We start from the raw sequence: 17,539 nt of genomic DNA on the forward strand, positions 1-17,539 counted from the left end.
CATGGGGGGGGGGGGGGGGATGGAAGGAGATGTTTATGTGTGTGGCAGGAGAAGCAATGTAGGCACTAATTCTTTTGTTACAATAAAAACTAATGGTGGCCTATGGCTTCAAACTGAATGCATGCCAATACAGTTCTCAGAGTAGGGTACTTTATAACATCAAATGGAGAAGCCAAACTTTATTGTTTCAGTTTTATTGCTTTCGTTCTCACTCTGCTTAGGGCTGTGGAAGAGGGAGGGACTCGTTTTATGTATGCACACATTTCCTGTAACATCTAAAGCAGTATGTAGACACCAGTGGGACCACAACACCGTCACTTTGCTTCTCCTGCCTACTATTCTACCATCTCTGCCTGATGAAGAAGCCTGTGAAACTTCAAAAGCTAACATAATATTTGTTGTTTTTAACTGCTCTCCAGTTGACTTTGACTCTTGGTGACCTTGTGGATGAGACATCTCCAAGGCTCCCTGTCTTCTTCTGCTCTGTTCAAGTCCTGTGTAGGTTGAGGCCCATGGCCTCTCTGAGTCTAACTATCTGGTATGCAGTCTCCTCTCTTTCTGCTGCCTTCCATCTTTCCTAGAATCATTGTCTTCCAATTATTCATGCCTTCTCATGAAATGGCCAAAGTACAATAGTCTCAATTTAGTCATCTTGGGCGATTTACAGACCGCCCTTTTGGGGCGGCCTGTTCCCGCCCCTTTCCCCGCTGGATGGGGGCCTCAGCTGCCACAGTGGCAGCCTCTGAGGCCCCGATCCACTGCTTTCCAGGCCACGGGGAAGCGGCAAAAGGATGCTTCCCCGCAGCCTGGAAAGGGGTGCCCTTGGTGCTTCATGCCCCAAGGACACCCGACAGTGGTGAGGATGAAGAGAAAGGGGCCACTCGGCCCCTTTCTCTTTTGTGATGCTGGCGCAGTCGTGTAAAGGCTGCACCAGCGCCACAAACCCAGGAAGGAGATCCGTTTTGGAGCCCCTTCCAGCACCGTGGAAAGGGCGCCCCAGGTGCCCTCACATGGCACCAGGACGTCACTTCCGTGCTGCTCCATTTGGAGGCGGCACGGTCATGACATCCCAATGGCGGCACCCATGTAGGATGGGTGCTGCCATTTTGTATGTACTAGGAATATACTAGGGTTAGGGCATCCGGAAAGGACGCCCTTTCCCAACCCTAGTACATACCTAGTACGTACTTTTTGCCCGTCTGGAACGGGCTTGGCTTTCAGGGAGAGTTCAGGCTTGATCTGTTCAGTGATCCATTTGTTTGTCTTCGTGACTATCCACAGTATCATCAGCACTCTTCTCCAGCACCACAACTCGATATAGTTTAGACCTTTGGGTTGGCCAATCATAGTATTACTGCAGAATGGATTTTAGATCTTGGTTTCTTTTTGGTTGATTGTATGACCAACATGGCTGCCCCTGCATGTTTTCAGAGCAAAGTCCTGTTTCTCTTTTCTCAGCCTGCTGTGTGCCCTGTTATTTGCAGAACTAAAAGAGGGGGAAATACCTAGAATCAGGTAATGAGAGAGAACCCATCACCCAGAAATAACAACAGGTACACTAATTTTCTCTGATCCCATTTAGAGCCATGAGTAGCTGTTGTTATTTGTCCTTAGCAGCTGATACTAAAAGGAATGCAGCAACTGAAGGTGGAGGTTCCTTTGTCTGTTTTCATGGTAAAATTCTGCTGACAGATGGACTCTGATCTAGAGTTATAGGTGCATCCTGGAAAGGCCACAGAAATGCAGGGAAGGCAAAATGCAGACCTAGGTTTGCATGTGCCTCTTCCCAGTCTGTTTTTGTATTCCTTCGCCATACTCCTTGGACCCCATGTTTTCTGCGTCTTAAAAAGGAGAGTTGCTTCTCCTGGAAGACTCCAGGGACCCTTTCACATTACACAATTAATAGCACTGTGGTTTCATTTTAACTGTCATGGCCTTATCTATGAATTCAGGGTTGCAGTTTGGGGAGAGTTTTCACAGCAGTGGTGCTATTTTCTTGCAACATAAAGAGGAGGAAGGGAGAGGGGGAAATGTAGCTGTACCTCTAAAACTAACTAGTTTTTATTTTAGCATGAGCTTTTGTGAATATAAACCCACTTCTTCAAATGCAATACAGAATGATATCCAAGTGTCAGGATATAAAGCATATTTACACAGTTGTGGAAGCTTTAGTAGAGGCATCTAGAATTTTCAACCAGAAAGTTCCGGTGTCCCACCAAATGTCAAATCCAGAAGTCAGCCAAGTTCAGAAAATCAGAGTTCGGTAGTTAAAACTTTTATTCTTTTTTTAATTATTAATTTTGTGTAATATACAGCTTCCAATAAATATTCACCGATCATCTAACATATCAAAACATCACTGCTGCCAAAGTTTTCCTATTTCTTCCCCCCTTTTTTCATATTGTTGAGGTTTTTGTTACTGCTATATACATGGACAATCTGTCCATGATTGCAAACTCATTCACTTTAATCTTCCATTCTTCTGAAGTGGGTATTAAGTAGTTCAAATCTTTATTCTGTAACTACAGAACTAAACAGCAACCACTAACATTGTCTAATTAAAATACACATAATTTCAAAATATTGGTGGGCTTATAGTTGATTTGTTACACACTTTCTTATTTAAAAAATGCTTTTCTCTTTTCCTATACTGCCTCCTTTTTCGTTTTTTTCTTTCAGCTCCTTCCCAGCTGAATGACCTTGGAGGTTTCATCCATACCTGACTCCTCTCTTTTGTTATCGTACCATCTGTGTGATAATCATTCCCTTACATCATTTGTTATACTGCATATCCCATCACCATACTTTAGCCTGCCCTTAAATTCATGGCAGGTAAGATGCAAAAGCAGCACCTATCATCAAATGAAAAACCACAGGATTCCATAAGATGCAGCAATGGCAGTTAAAGTTAGAATAATAGCGCTGGAATTATGTAGTGTAAAAGCACCTCTGGGACAGCAATTCATCTTTTAATCATACTGCAGGGGTTGCCACCACAATTTAACATTTTAAAATACTCATTTTCAAAACCAAAAATAGGCTACTGCCCATTTCTATTTCCCCCTGATTTCCCCACATTTCTACAGCACAGACAGAAAACTGGCCCCCAAAACTGATGCAGTTGTCCACAGTACTTCTCTGCCAGGCTATTTGTGTTTTTCTCCAACTCCTAGTACTTAGCTCTTCCACAAATGGGAACAATTTAAATGAACAAGATAGAAGAAGATTAATTGTCCTTTCTCTCATCGCCTTCCAAGACATCATGCAACAAATGAACTCTTGGAAAAGAACATATTCATATTTTTCTAGTGAAAATGCCAAAACTAGCTTCCATGACCCAGTTGGCAGCAAGAGTGTGCCTGTTCTCTCTCTCTTTTTTTATCTCGCTCCTTTTCCTTTTCATCTTTGGGTATCTGCCCAAAAGTTAATTTGCAGCAATAACTTTAGTTTGGTCATGTGTGAAGTAACATACAACTCTTCTGACCTAGTTCCCTGAATGCAAGAGCCAGACAAAAGACGAAGGCGCCACAGAACTGGCTCAGAAAGAATTGCAATGCTTTACTGGCAACAAGCCTTCCTAAGCAAGCCTGGCATGTTGGCCAAACAACCAGGTAGATCTTGCTTAGACTGTTGTTGAGATCCAATGTTTGATGGGCAAGACCATGGGCACCAAGGGCCATTTTTCTCCAACCATCCATATCTGGGTGGAAGTCCACAAACAAGGCTAAGTACATCTATTTTCTTCTGCAGATTTTTTTTAAAATGGTATCTTGCCATTTTGAGAGGGACTACAGAGAAAGGAGATTTTTGAAGTTAGTACAGGGTCCTCAGATGTTTGTCAGTGTGGGGAATTTCTCATGTTTTCATAGATTTGGAGGGCTTTCTACATGATTTGAAGGCAAAAATTGTTTGGAAAACTGCTGAAACCTTGTTTTATTTTGGGGGTGGATTAGGGGGCCAATAGGGGACTTCAAGGGCAACAAAAGTGATATCCAGGTACCACATGTGGCCTCCCCTTTGCGCACTCTTGCCCTAGATGAACATTAGCAATTTTTACTAGCACTCTTCTGCTGGTCCTCAGCTTCTATCTATGGGAACTGCTCCAGTTGATGGCATTAGGATGGAGCCCTGTGTCAAAACCAGTGCCTTCCAAAGTACAGAAATTCCAGTTTTCAGTAGTAAACTTCAAAAACTTTTATTAACTATAGGTTTATTCATTGTCAGAACTAAATAGCAAGCATTAGGGAAAGTTAATTAAACCACACACAATTAAAAATGATTGGTGGGCTAATTTTTCATTCCTTGCCAACTCAAAACAACTGTTGCCCTTTCACATTCCCATGCCCCCTCCATCCTGGTTTCTTTCCCATGTAAAAAGACCTTGGGTATTCTTGAGTCAGGCTTCCTCCCTTCTTTCTGTTATTTCAGACAAAAGAAAGTGCTAAACAACTCTTCATACTTAAACATTCCACTGCAAATCCCATCACATATTTCAGTATGCCAACACACATTAAGCCCAACTAAATCTATGACAGGCAAGCTATATATGTAGCTCCTGTCACCCTGCAATGAATCAACCAGTTAACCATTGGGGTGGAAGGACCTACAGTTATAATTTGGCTACAGGTTTGTAACAGGGAAACAAAAAAAAAATGCTTTCAGTCTTCTGGGACCTCCAGCAAACCCACTGAGGGTCTGGGAGAGAGACATTTCATTTGTTCCCACATGCAAAATTGCAGTCAGATTGTGCAGCTGTGCCATAACCCATAGTTGTACACGGGTGTTGTTATGAAAGGTGTTACTCAATACCTATTTCTACAATGATCTTTAAAGGACATTAACTAGTCTTGCAGGTTACAGCTGCATGTGTTATTAGCAGGATTCCACCCAATATTTCCAACGCAAAGTTCTCACAATGTCTTTCAGCAAAAAGAACCTCTCCTATAAAGTTCCCAACGTGATAATTCCAGAAAGCAACAGATCCCAAAAAAGGGTATGTAAATACTGCTTACCTCATGGATTCGTCCTTCATGTTCACAAAAGCCCTCAGTTTGGGAAACACACCTTGGGCAGCAAACACTGGGGGGTATTTGGAGGACTTCTCCCTAAATAAGAAAAACTGACTCAGTGGCTGTTGCAAATCTCTCCATCTTGGATATAGATCCAAACAATCAATTTCTGTCAGAGTTTAGAAATTCTGCCATCACCATGTTAATGTTAAGTCATTACAGAGATTTAATTCATTCGAATTAAAATTGTTGGGGGAACTATTTGAAAATAATTTGTTACGTGTTAATTAGCCCATTAAATTGTTAAATTAAAAATGGAATTTCAAATTACCAAAATTGGACAGTAACTAATCAAAGTAACAAGACATTACTCAAAATTAACAATGCTGGAGTTCAGTGAGTAAAATAATGATTTATTAATTTTTTTACTGCTTGTTGGAAATGCTACAAATAAGGCATTAAAAATATAAACAAATTATTTCCAAGCTATGGTTTCTTCTAAAGTTGTATCTACACTGCAGAACTAATGCTTAACTGCCATGGCTCAATGCTGTGGTATTCTGAGATTTGCAGTTCTGCAAGATATTTAGCCTTTTGTGTCAGAGAGCTCTGGTGCCACAACAAACCACAAATCCCAGGTTGCCAATGGATGGAGCCATGACAATTAAAGTGGTGTCAAACTGCATTACATCTGCAGTCTGGCAAGCAGTCTAAGACAAGATTTCTTCAGAATAAGACACACAATTGGCTTCATTCTTGAAGATAAAAAATGTTACTGTCAAAGCAGGGGCAGCAAGTGACATTCATTTCAGTGGAACCATGAATCTGCTCTGGATGGCAGTCCAAAGTTTAAAAGAACTGTCCAAGGTGCTGAAGCTTGGAGGAGGATAGAGCAGTAGCTTCAATGTCCTTTAAAATTCAGAGTAAAACATGGACCAAACTCACTAGTGCACTAACATGGATATTGCCAGCTGCCAATGTGAAAAACAGAGCCTTAGACAGCTCTAAAGTCTCCGTGTCACCTCTGGCTGATTTTACCAGCCATCCTCAGCAAGAATGCAGGAGCAGTAAAACTGTAAGACTGTGGTTCTTACTGGGGAGTTTCACTGGTTTTCTGGCTGTAATCTCCCTACTTTCGCACAACATTACTTTGAGGGTTATGCTGAACTAATTTTAAACTTTGCAGCACCACTTTCTTATGTACTCAGAATGAGTCTTTGCACTGCTTATTGGTAATCCCTTACATGATGTACAACTTTTTACCCTGGGGATTACTAGTGTAGTGGAATCTCCCTCCTTGGAGGTCTTTAAACAGAGGCTGGATGGTCATCTGTCAGGGATGCTTTGATTTGGATTTCCTGCATGGCAGGGGGTTGGACTGGATGGCCCTTGCGGTCTCTTCCAACTTTATTATTCTATGATTCTTTTGCATTTAAACTGTATAGCACCTCAGAAGTACTCTTGGCATCCACTATGGTTTGGTTCCAGGATGCCCTGGAGATTATCACATAGGGGAACAGGATGTCATTGTCCCCTCCCTGTCCTGTCCTTCCCATGCAATTATGGGAAGGACTTTCATAAAACATCAAGCTTATCCAGACATTGTCCCGTCCGGAAAGGCACGAGTGACAGTGAGCATGTGAAAGCCTTTCAGATGACATCACATGGATCCTGTTATTGTCCCGTTGTTGAAGTGGCATTGCCCTGGTATTTTGCATTAACGGGAGTTTGTGTTAATGCAATGTTGCTTCAATTACAGGATAATGACAGGATCAGTGCTACAATATGAAAGGTTTTCACACATCCCCCCCCCCCCCACACACACACACACACTCTGATGGGATAAGGACAGGAGATAACCTCCCCTGTGGATATCAAAATATGTGAATGCTCAAGTCCCATTAAATAAACAGTTTTTAAACAGAAGACGGTGACACCTGATTGGGCCCTCCCCCCACCATGGGATGAAGAGTGGCAAGTGCACCCCTCTTTGCTACAATGGGGGGGGCTCCTCCGCACGCCCCTAGAATGCAGTGCACTGGTCTCCTTATGAGGAGAAAGGCACTGCAGCAGCAAAGGGCCAAGCACAGCCCTCCTGATTGCTCTACTCAAGGCGCTGGTCATTACTTTTAAAGCCCTACATGGCTTGGACCCGAGTTACTTGCGGGAACACCTCTCCCTACTCAATCCGCCCCACATTCTCAGAACTTCAGGGAAGTATTTACTGGAACACCATAGTACCAGGTTAATGACAACTTCCCATAGGGCATTTACAGCAGCGATCCCAAAATTATGGAACAGCCTACCGGAAGAGATCCATTGCATTACTACCTTAGAGACCTTCAAGAAGGTACTCAAAACAGATCACTTCCAGTGGGTTTATCCATTAGACTCTATATAGAAGTTGATGATAATATCCCACTCTCAACTGTGATCGCTGACTACTGACAAATTAATTGTAGAGTACTAATAGGAATTGGTAAATTCAATAATAGTGTTTTATTGATTGTATTAATATTTTGTACCATTTGTATTACTTTGTATTATTTTTTTGTTGTAATCCCGCCTTGATCTTTGGAGAGGCAGGATATATAAATAAACTCTTATTATTATTATTATTATTATTATTATTATTATTTTCATTTTCATTTTCATTTTTACATCATCTTTCTCCCAAAAATGGACCCAAGGTGACTCACAAGATAAAAACACCTTAAAAACTATTTTAAAAAAACAATTAAAATTACCCAATAGAGTGGCCTACAGCAGCAGTGGACAAAGGTGGCATGCCATTTTTGCTCAGGACCCCAGAAGCCCCATCCCTACTCCCCACACTGGGTGACACTGGGGATGGGGACGCCACTGCCATTTTGAGTGTCATGAAAGAGCAGCCTAGGCTGCATCTGCACCTGAGAAATAATCCTATCTGGTGCCACATAAACTGCCATGGCTGAATGCTGTGGAGTTCAGAGAACTGTAGTTTGAATTCAAAGGCTTTCACAGCTGGCATCCATAGTTTTTCTGGGGGTTTGGGGCTATGAGGCTGCATTCTAGAAGTATTTTTTCCTGACATTTCACCAGCAGCTGTGGCTGGCATTTTCAGAGAATGTTGGCACGGAAGAAAGTGGGGTATATATACTGTTGGTTGAGGGGAAGTGATAACATACAAATCACTTCCCCTCAACCAACAGTATATATACCTCACTCTCTTGCATGCCAGTATTCTCTGATGCCAGCCACAGCTGCTGGTGAAACATCAGGAAAAAAACTCTTCTAGAACATGGCCTCATAGTCTGAAAAACCCAAAAAGAACTGTAGTTTGTTGTGGTACCAGAGCTCTCTAGACAGAGAAGGCTAAATGTCTCACAAAACTACAATTTTCAAAATTCTATAGCATTCAGCCATGACAGTTAAAGTGGTGTCAAACTGAATTATTTCTGCACTATGGATGCAGCCATACTGTTCATTATTGACTTTATTACCACTGTATTTCTACTTCCAAGGAAGAGGTGAAAGGCACTTTGGGGATTTTTTCTACCTCCAATATGACATAACTTGTTTTGCTTTGGGTACTCTGTAACTAGATTTTAGGGCAATGGGACACTGTTTGCTGCCTTATCTCAGGCAGCAAAATCACTTGCCTGCAAAAAGTCGAACAGGAAAACTTTTTGAGTTGCAAAGCAAGATCTCTTCCACCAAGGGGGCACTGTCACCTTTAAAGGTGCTTCTCACCTTTAGCACAACAATTTGGTTGCAACTGTTGCTCTTGTTACCTTACCTTCCGGAAGTTGCATCGAGGATTTCTGCAAATGATGGCTTCGCATAGGATGATGTCGCCATGGCAACGGCACTCTTGGCACGAGTCCGGCTTCCAAACGGTGTTGTTCTGCAAACAAGCCATAAGCTCTGAATTAAAATTGTATTAAAAAGTGTTAACGCTGCATGCAATTACAGGATAGCAAAAAGAGTTCAAATGCATTAAAAAGGGACCTCACGTTACACTGGCAAACTTGGCAAGCAAGGTCTATCTGCTACATGCTGATTAGTACCCATGGTTGTAATAAGTCCAAAGCTATTCATTTCATACTTCCAAAACATGTAATCAAAAGACCAGGGGCCTGCAATGAAAAGCAATCAATTCAAGCTGTAAAGTAATTGATCCACCTAAGCCCCAGTAGCAACAATCTGATTAGGGCTTCCCTCCCAAATAGCTCTGCCTTCCATATACAGATTCAGGCTGGGAATTTAACACCTTCCAAAGGCACTTGTGATGCTCTATTCATATGAAAATTAATGCGCAAGAAAAATTACCTGGGGTGTTAAACCACTATTTTGTATGGGGGAGAGGCAAAAATAATTTGGAACTTGCGATGGAGAACTAGACGATATGATAGATATAGGGGGAAATTTCTGAATTGGTTGCGCAAAGAAATATCCTTTAGCCTTTGGCAGATTATGATAGGTAATTTTTGCTCAGAGAGCTAAGGGGGAACGATGTTTTTAGTTTTGTTTTTATTTCTAAATTCCCAAGAAGCATGCTTTTGAACGCTTCACATTTTGGCCCTTGAATCTTCATGTCATTGCTTTTCTGTACAAGTCAGAAATATGCAAAAGGGATGGCTTTTAAGGCACCTGGGCAATTTCCATCCCTTCATACCAATATGACTGATCCAGATCAACCTAAGGTCATTCCAAAAACTGCCTGCAGTCATGTGGTCTCAAGTTTACAGAGAGTATATAAATGGACTGTGGCAAAGCTTTGGTTCACCCAGATGGTGGGTTTCCAGGCAGGCTGAAGGAAAGGCATGTGAAAAGTCTCAGTTTCACTGTTTCTCTCTGAACCTGGAAATACCGAGGGAAATGCATGCATCACATAGCTACGTATCTGTAGATATTTCTCCCATTGCTATCTTCCCAAAACTCACCTTGTAAACCATGCAGACCCTCCCCCAAATGTGGCCATTCCCATGTTGTCAGAGGGCAAAGAGATTAGCAGGGACATGTCCAGCTATTTTCCTATAGTTGCAGATGCTGCAATAGTCATCTGCAAAAAAAGATGACTTTTTTGGAGGTTTTCAGGAGGTCCCTGATGAGATCATACATGACACATGTCCAGATACAAGAAATCAGCTAAAGGTGTTTGTTCCCCAACCATCAACATCACCTCATTCTCTTGGTCACTACATAGTCAGAACAGAATTCCATCCTCCCCAGCATCCTAAAAAGTGAGTTGTGATGGAGTAAGTCTGACTTATGCCATAGTAATTCACCATCTGCCAGCCACCATTTTTCTGGACTACAACTTCCAGACTTCAAGCTACTGGTCATACTGGATGTAGAGTTCTGGAAATTTTTAACAAAAATTAACTTTTCTAGGCTCTTTCTCTGAATCTCACCTGCGTTTCTATCCCATCTTTCATTTATATCAAATCGCAAGAATTTGGGATTTTCCTTCCATTATGGAACTTCACATATTTCATACACTTTTCCTACACTAATTCCATACACTTTTCATACACTAATGTACACACATATTTCACCATGGCATGCTGCACCTGTTGAAATTCCCCCTCCTATTCACATATTAAACATGCAAGATCCCTACTGTCTTCTGCATCTGGCCCCCTTATAGAGAAAGCCAGCCCTACCTACTATTGGGGTTTGTAACCATTTAGGGGAACAACATTGTCCCATTTCTTCTACAAGAGCATAGAATGACTCTCACAAGTGAGACCTCTTGGAACTAAATGTAATTATCCACTGACTAAATGTGCAGGAACAATGTCATATTTTACATTTGTCTACCTTATTCTAGCATTCATTTTCCCAGTGCAAAACCCATATGAAGGGGGAGGCATTTCCCCATGTCCCACACACCCCTTTTGGACACTGTCAATGTAAAGCTATAAGAAGAACAGAGATGTCTTCCATTCTTAGTGGAAGACTATAAGGAATGCAGTCCTCTCTAATAAAGCTGATGAGAATATTAAACCTAAGTACTACCAGCAATCAGTACAAATTTACAACCCTGGAGTTCAAGATATAAATGATCCCAGGGAGAAGCCATCACTTTCACTCCAATAACATAACTGGCCCACCACACAGATACAGCAGTAGGAATAGAGACTATGCTGAGAAAACTGTCCTCCTTGGGCTGATTTACTGAACAGTTGCAGAATCAATTCAGGCCAAGTTATATGGGTGTCAAGCTCTGCTTAACTCTTGTGCTGTATTTAATCCCATTCCTGCTCCTTAGGAGAAAAAAAAAAGGCAGGGGGAGGGAAAAAGCTGTTCTGTATCAGACACAGCTTGTTTCTAAGACACCTGGCGCCAAAGCAAGCTTGGGGGCCCAACACACCTGTCCTCTTTGCAAGAGTGATGTTTAGTTGCTGCATGACCTTATCTGGCTGCTAATTTCATCCTACTCCTTGCTCACCCCAGAAGCAAAAAAGAGGGGTGAAAAATCACTGGAAAAAAGGAAGGACACAAGCACAAAGCAGGTTGGGAAGTTACTCCTAAGCATCTTGCAGCCTGCCTCAGAGTAATGAATGTATTATTTTTAATACATTCATTGTTTTGTGTGTGTGTGCTTCTTGCAGAAATGGGTGGCCCTGGATCACCTCTGGCTTATTTCTGACAGACCACCCAGATCTGCAAATTACTAGGATTCTTGCAAAGAATGTAGAACACAGAGCGCACCAGTAAGATCCTTCCAGACACTTGTTACGTTCTTAGGCAAGAATGTGTATATGCGAGATCACTGAGTGCAGCCTAGTTGATATCCATTGGTTTGTACAGTACATATACTTGTTAGTCCTTCCTTCCATAAGAAACATATTTTGATCTTCCTCAAAAGACACAGACAAAGTCCAGCCCCTTGAATAGTGCCTTCAAAATTCAGCCTAAGACACAAGAATGGATTTTTGCCCCACTGCCATGGACGTCACCAGCTGCCACTACATTAAAACTACCTTTAATCTCCATGTTATTTCATTTTTCCTTTACGTTCCTCCTACTGAGTAAGGCAAGTCTCAAAACTCACCAACATGCAATTAACAGGGCACAATATACTAGTGAACCTTGGAAGGGGGGGTCTAGTGAAAAAGTAATCCACACAAGACTCAAGTCAGCCCAGCTAATTGAAGATAGGGGAACAGGTCATCTGGGGTGGTTGGACTCACGGTGGAAGCCAAGTTAGATGCCACCAAGATGGGACTGGACACTCATACTGAGTCAAAAGCATCTAATCCAAAATAAAAGCATTAGGCCCAAGAAGCTGAATAGCTATAATGCTTTTAAAGCAGAGGTGCCCATACCCCTGGGGTGTGAGATGGACAGAGTAGCTTGGGTCTTTGAGTGACGAGTCAAGTCATCACTCAATTTTTTTCTGAATAAATTAGAATCTAATTGCTCAGCTCAGATTTGCATTTTATGCACTGAGTTAAAAGCATATTTTTAGGGTTCCGTTTGTTAACCCAAAGTATTGGATGTGGTTCAATTTATAGTTCAAAAATTAGAAATTAGACATTTTAATCTTCAAATGTGGTATTACTTTTGTAGAGGATGAGAACATTATCAAACATTTCCTAGGAGTGAGGGTCATAGAAATGGTTGGGAACCACTGTTTTAAAAGGAGCAATGAGAGATCAATTTTGGGTAACAGATGATGGACTGTCAGGCAAGACAGAGGCAAAACAGAAAGATGGAATCAGAAAGTGACAGAGTTTGGATTGTTGTTGTTTTTTAACTTTTGGGAACCACATCCCCCAGAATTCCCATACAGTTGACAGACTGTCTGGAAATTCTGGGTATTGTAGTCTAGAAAATACCTTTTCCAATCTCTAGGAAGTGATCATGGGCTGAAAGCAGAGAACAGAAGGTCACAGGTTCAAATGACCATGTGGAAAAGCCAAAAACAAACCAACCACTTTTCCAACAAGAGAATATAGTATCCCTGTCAAGAGAACTGAACCAATTAGAAGCAGTGGCACAAACCCCCAATCAATGTGTGTGTGTGTCTCCATTATAATGTGCTTTAATGTATTGTCACATGCTAGCAGATGGTTCTTACCATCAGTAAAAACAAACAATTGCAGAGGCAGAAATCTTGAGGGGAAGAGGGATTCCCATGTATGATCATAAGAGCTTCCTGATACCGACATAGCATGACTAACTATATTGGACATGTGAGGCATGCAACAGCTGCTTTCTCCTGTTTTTTATGGAGCTTTATAAAAGCATTCATCCAGTGCCTAAAATGTAACTAGAGACTATCTCCTGGGATATGCAGCAATATGAACACTGGACATCTGCTTGAGGGTATCTCTTTCAGTATATACTTGAAGAAAGGCAAGCAAAGCAAGGCAGGGCAGAGTGAGATGGCCAGCCTAGGGAAGTGATTGGGCTATAATGAAAGTGCACCAAATTGCCAATCATTCTAATGTATTTTTAATTCTGGGGGAGACACTTATGGGATTTTCCACCACAAGTACCAAAATAATTTGGTGTGTTGAATAACACCAATGCAGTGTCATGCTTTGAGTGTTGAACTGCAACTCTAGGAGACCAGGGTTCAAATCCACAGAAACCCACTGGGTGACCTTGGGCAGGTCTGATTCTTTCAGCCTTATAGGAGGGCAATAGCAAGACTCCTCTAAATAAATCTGGCAAAGAGAACACTATGATAGGGTGGCTATAAATTGTGGAGTCAACTGCAAGCTGCCTTAGTTCTCATATTCGGATAAAGGCAAAATATAAATTATAAATACTATGACTACCTATATACAGGCACACATATGTAGCTATATCAGGCACTAAATTGGGACAGGAGGGTGCACTTGTCCAAAATGGAAAGCTATTAAAGTTGCCAACAACAATTATTCCAGCACACCTCATTGATTCTGATAGCCATCACCAATTCAGCCATCACCTCTTGTGCTGAGTGTAGTTGCCAGTGGCTAGTTGTATGTGGTGATGCATGATGGTGACTTGTTTTTAATCTTTGTGAACCATGTGAACCTCAGATGCTTTATAAATGGAGGAAGATGATGATGCCGATTATAACATTCAGGATATTGGCATATACAAAATGGAGAGTCTACTGAAAAAAGTATGCAAAATTTCCTAATTATAAAGGTCAATGAAAGACTGATCCTGTGCATGCCATCCAACAGTACGTAAATCCCTGCCATGTACACCACTAGCAGCTAAAAGTGTCAACAGCGGCTTTCTTTGTTCCCTGACCTTTGACAAGCTCCCAGTTGCCAAATGTAATTGAGACTGACCAATTAAAAAGCATTTCACTTTGGAACACCAGATCAAGGAAGTGTGGATGAAGTAGGTGCCATAAATAGAAGAAACAAACATGTTCACACAACACTTTTCTCCTCTTTTTGATTCAAAATACTCTGCTGGACCCTAAGGCAAAGAACAAAATAGCAGCTGTGTTCCCCTGCTCTGCCCAATTCCATTTGCAAAATGCATCTCAGCTAGCATTCAGTCTTTCTTCAACACTGGCAATAGGACAGATCTGAAAACCACAGGTTCCTTAGTTTAGGGAACTCAACAAAAGTTGCTTAGCACACATCTCTTTCCTCTAACACTTTTTTGCTGCCTCCCAGAATCTGATACCTGAAGCTATTGCCTCAACTCAGTCTCTCTGCATTAGCAGCAAAGGAACCATCCCTCACAAGGGCAGATAACCCTGCCACAGTAAAAATTGTTATTTTACAGCTTGAGGGAAAATATCTCAACTCCTGTGTGTATGGTTCAGAAAGCAATCCTCTGGACAAGTCACTTTCCGCTACAGTTCTGCCACGTTAATTTCACAGAATGGGCAAAGGTGTGGAAATCAATTTGCAAGCTGAAAGATGCCCTGTGAATAATTCCTGCTGTTGTGGCAATGAAGAGGAAATGAGATGCTCAAATTTTCATTTGCATTTTTAAGCTTCAGTACTGAAATCTATTAGCTTCTTCAACAATGGGTGAACATAGAGACTTAGCTATCCTCCAAGACCAAACACCAGCAATAAGACAGAATAGAAGGATGGACAGAGTACAGCCCTGGGGAGACATGTGCCTCCCAAAAAAAGCCTCCATGTTCACATGCTCACCTGAAAATACAAGGAGAACCATGCTGGACCAAGGTCCATCTTCCCCAGCATCATGTTTCCTACTGCAGCCAACTAGGCACTGGCAAACAATGTATGGAAAGTTTGTGTGGCAGAGGGAAAGTGATCGTTTTACATGTAAAAGTCGTTCTGTTTCAGTATGCTGGACTGCTTTTGTTCTATGCTTTCAATATTTTAAATGGCTTTAAAAGATCCATGGTTCTTTTCCTATGCTTTACCAAGGTCTCCCTTTAAATATCTTTTGTTGCCCTGGACCCCCAAGACTTAACTCAAGATTTAAAAACCAAACAATAACAACAACAACAACAGAATACTGAACTATTCACAGTTATGACATCACCTGTTAAAACCTTTTCTAAGAGGTGCTGATGAGGGAACAGAAAATATTTTTCCTCCTTGCCAGTTTGCAGCCAGAATAGATTGAGCAACTACACACAAGCTCAGCCAACCAACCTTTGCCTTGGCTTCTTTCAGGTGGCTGCTCTGCTGCAGAGAAAGGGTGAGATGAGCAACTGAGGAACCATGGAACTGATAGCCAGGCAGCCTCTGCCCTTCTCCCTCCTCTCTTTTCCAGGGGAAAGACAGAACACCTTTAAAAAAGGAACTGAGGCAATACGGGGGGGGGGGAGGGGGGGGGCAATATTTTCTTCCAAACTGTTTCAATAGTGGCACCACCAACAAACACCCTTTGCATCTCCAGCCTTAGGCTGAGGCAACTACACCTCCCTCATGACTCCAACTCCTCCTCCACCACAACTGCTTCTACACACCTAAATTCAAGTTCCTTATACTTTGTAGCTTCCTCCTCCTTCTTAAATGGGGAGAAATGATATAGAGATTTCTTCATCGCCATCCTGCCTTCATGCATGCGGTCAGACCTATGACCCTTTCATGGTGCGCATGGCTCCCGAAGCAATGTGTTGGTGTTTGCAAAGTCTTCACACACACATTTCTTCATTGAAGGATTATCATGGGGGAGAAATCGGAAAAGGGGATGGGAAAAGGGGGGGGGGGGAAATAGGGGGAAGAAGTTTCCTAGCCCTCAAAAAAGTGCACGATCCTAGAAGATCACCCTTACAGTTGTTTGTCAACTGCTGCTCTTCTATCTCAGTTCCACCTTCAGGGAATGGGGGTAGTGCAAAATACACTGCTGGTAGCTTGCCATCAGCTTGTATCTGCCTCACTGAGTGTGATCTGGCCCCAGGCCATGATTGGCATGTGATGGTGACATCTTCACTCCAGGGAAATAGTGACAATGTGCTGCATTAAAGCAAGGGGAAATTAGCTGACATATTGACAAAGTACTTAGGCCCATGTTATCCACTTCAGCATTCAATGGCATGCATACACAAGAGATACTGAAGCCTCATCCTCCTTTTGCAGTGCGATTGGATTCACTTCAAGTGCAACTCTCCATCAGAAAGCCTTGAAGAAAAGCCGGTATCGGGTGTCTCCAGATGAAGGATACCAGACTTGCTTTGTGAAAAGCTCAAGGCAATACAGAGCATTGAGCAATTATAACTTCTGGTACAATTACCAGAAGCTTTGCCCTGCTCTCTTGCCAAGCAAAAAGACTTGGCAGCTTCATAATATGGCTTCCCCCCTCTCTTCTTGCACTTACACTTCAATTAGCTGACAATGCCAAGCAATTGGCAAGATCAGCCAAAACCCCTAAGGGACGCAGAAAATCACAGCAGCGGTGTGTGGATATGTGAGCTGCTGCAACAGTAGAGAAATGGAAGCAGGAGAGAAGCTTTACTCTCTCTCTCTGAGCTTAAGTAGCCCTAGCCAGGATCACAGGGGTGAGACTTCACCCCACTCTGAAGATGGTCCGAGGAGGAGACCTCTTGCTAAGATGCCAGAATGGTGTAGTAGTTAAGAGTCTTGGACTGGGACTTGGAAGACCCAGGTTCAAGTTCCCAATGAGCCATGAAACACACTAGGGCTGCATCTGCACTGCAGAAATAATTTAGTTTGACATCACTTTAACTGCCATGGCTCAATGCTATGAAATTCTGGGAATGGCAGTTTGTTGTGGCTCCAGAACAGAACTCCAGTCCTAAAGTGGAGAAAAGGCATAACAACAACAACAACAACAACAACAACAACAACGCCTGTCTCTCACTCTCAGCCTGACCTATCTAACAGGCTTGCTGTTGTGAGGATAAAGTGGGAAAGGAGGTCATGTATACTGCATTCAGCTCGCTGGAAGAAAGACAGGCTATAAACATGAATAACTAATGAATAAATAATAATAAAGGCCAATGTGTTTGCACATTGTGATCCTTCTGGATTTTGTGTTGTACAATTCGGCATCCAGAGAATCTAAACTTTCCAACCCATTTATGAAAGGAGACATACCAACCTAGTTATGGTTTGAAGAATGTTTAGGTATGTTTC

The 17,539-nt window shown here is 42.1% G+C and overlaps 1 protein-coding gene across 3 annotated transcripts in view; it reads right to left on the reverse strand.

The window, feature by feature from the left end:
* Window positions 1-17,539, reverse strand: part of FRAS1 (Fraser extracellular matrix complex subunit 1) — a 318,860-nt gene that overhangs the window by 191,874 nt on the left and 109,447 nt on the right. For all 3 annotated transcript variants that reach the window (XM_089526272.1, XM_089526273.1, XM_089526271.1), the window contains exons 3-4: window positions 8,788-8,895; window positions 5,013-5,105 (exon numbers count right to left, since the gene is read on the reverse strand). In XM_089526272.1, the coding sequence (XP_089382398.1) occupies window positions 5,013-5,105; window positions 8,788-8,895 (201 nt within the window). The remainder of the gene's footprint in view (window positions 1-5,012; window positions 5,106-8,787; window positions 8,896-17,539) is intronic.

Source organism: Sceloporus occidentalis, unplaced genomic scaffold, assembly GCF_023333645.1.
Source record: "Sceloporus occidentalis isolate IW3139 unplaced genomic scaffold, rSceOcc1.0.p SCAF_5, whole genome shotgun sequence".
NCBI lineage: Eukaryota > Metazoa > Chordata > Lepidosauria > Squamata > Phrynosomatidae > Sceloporus > Sceloporus occidentalis.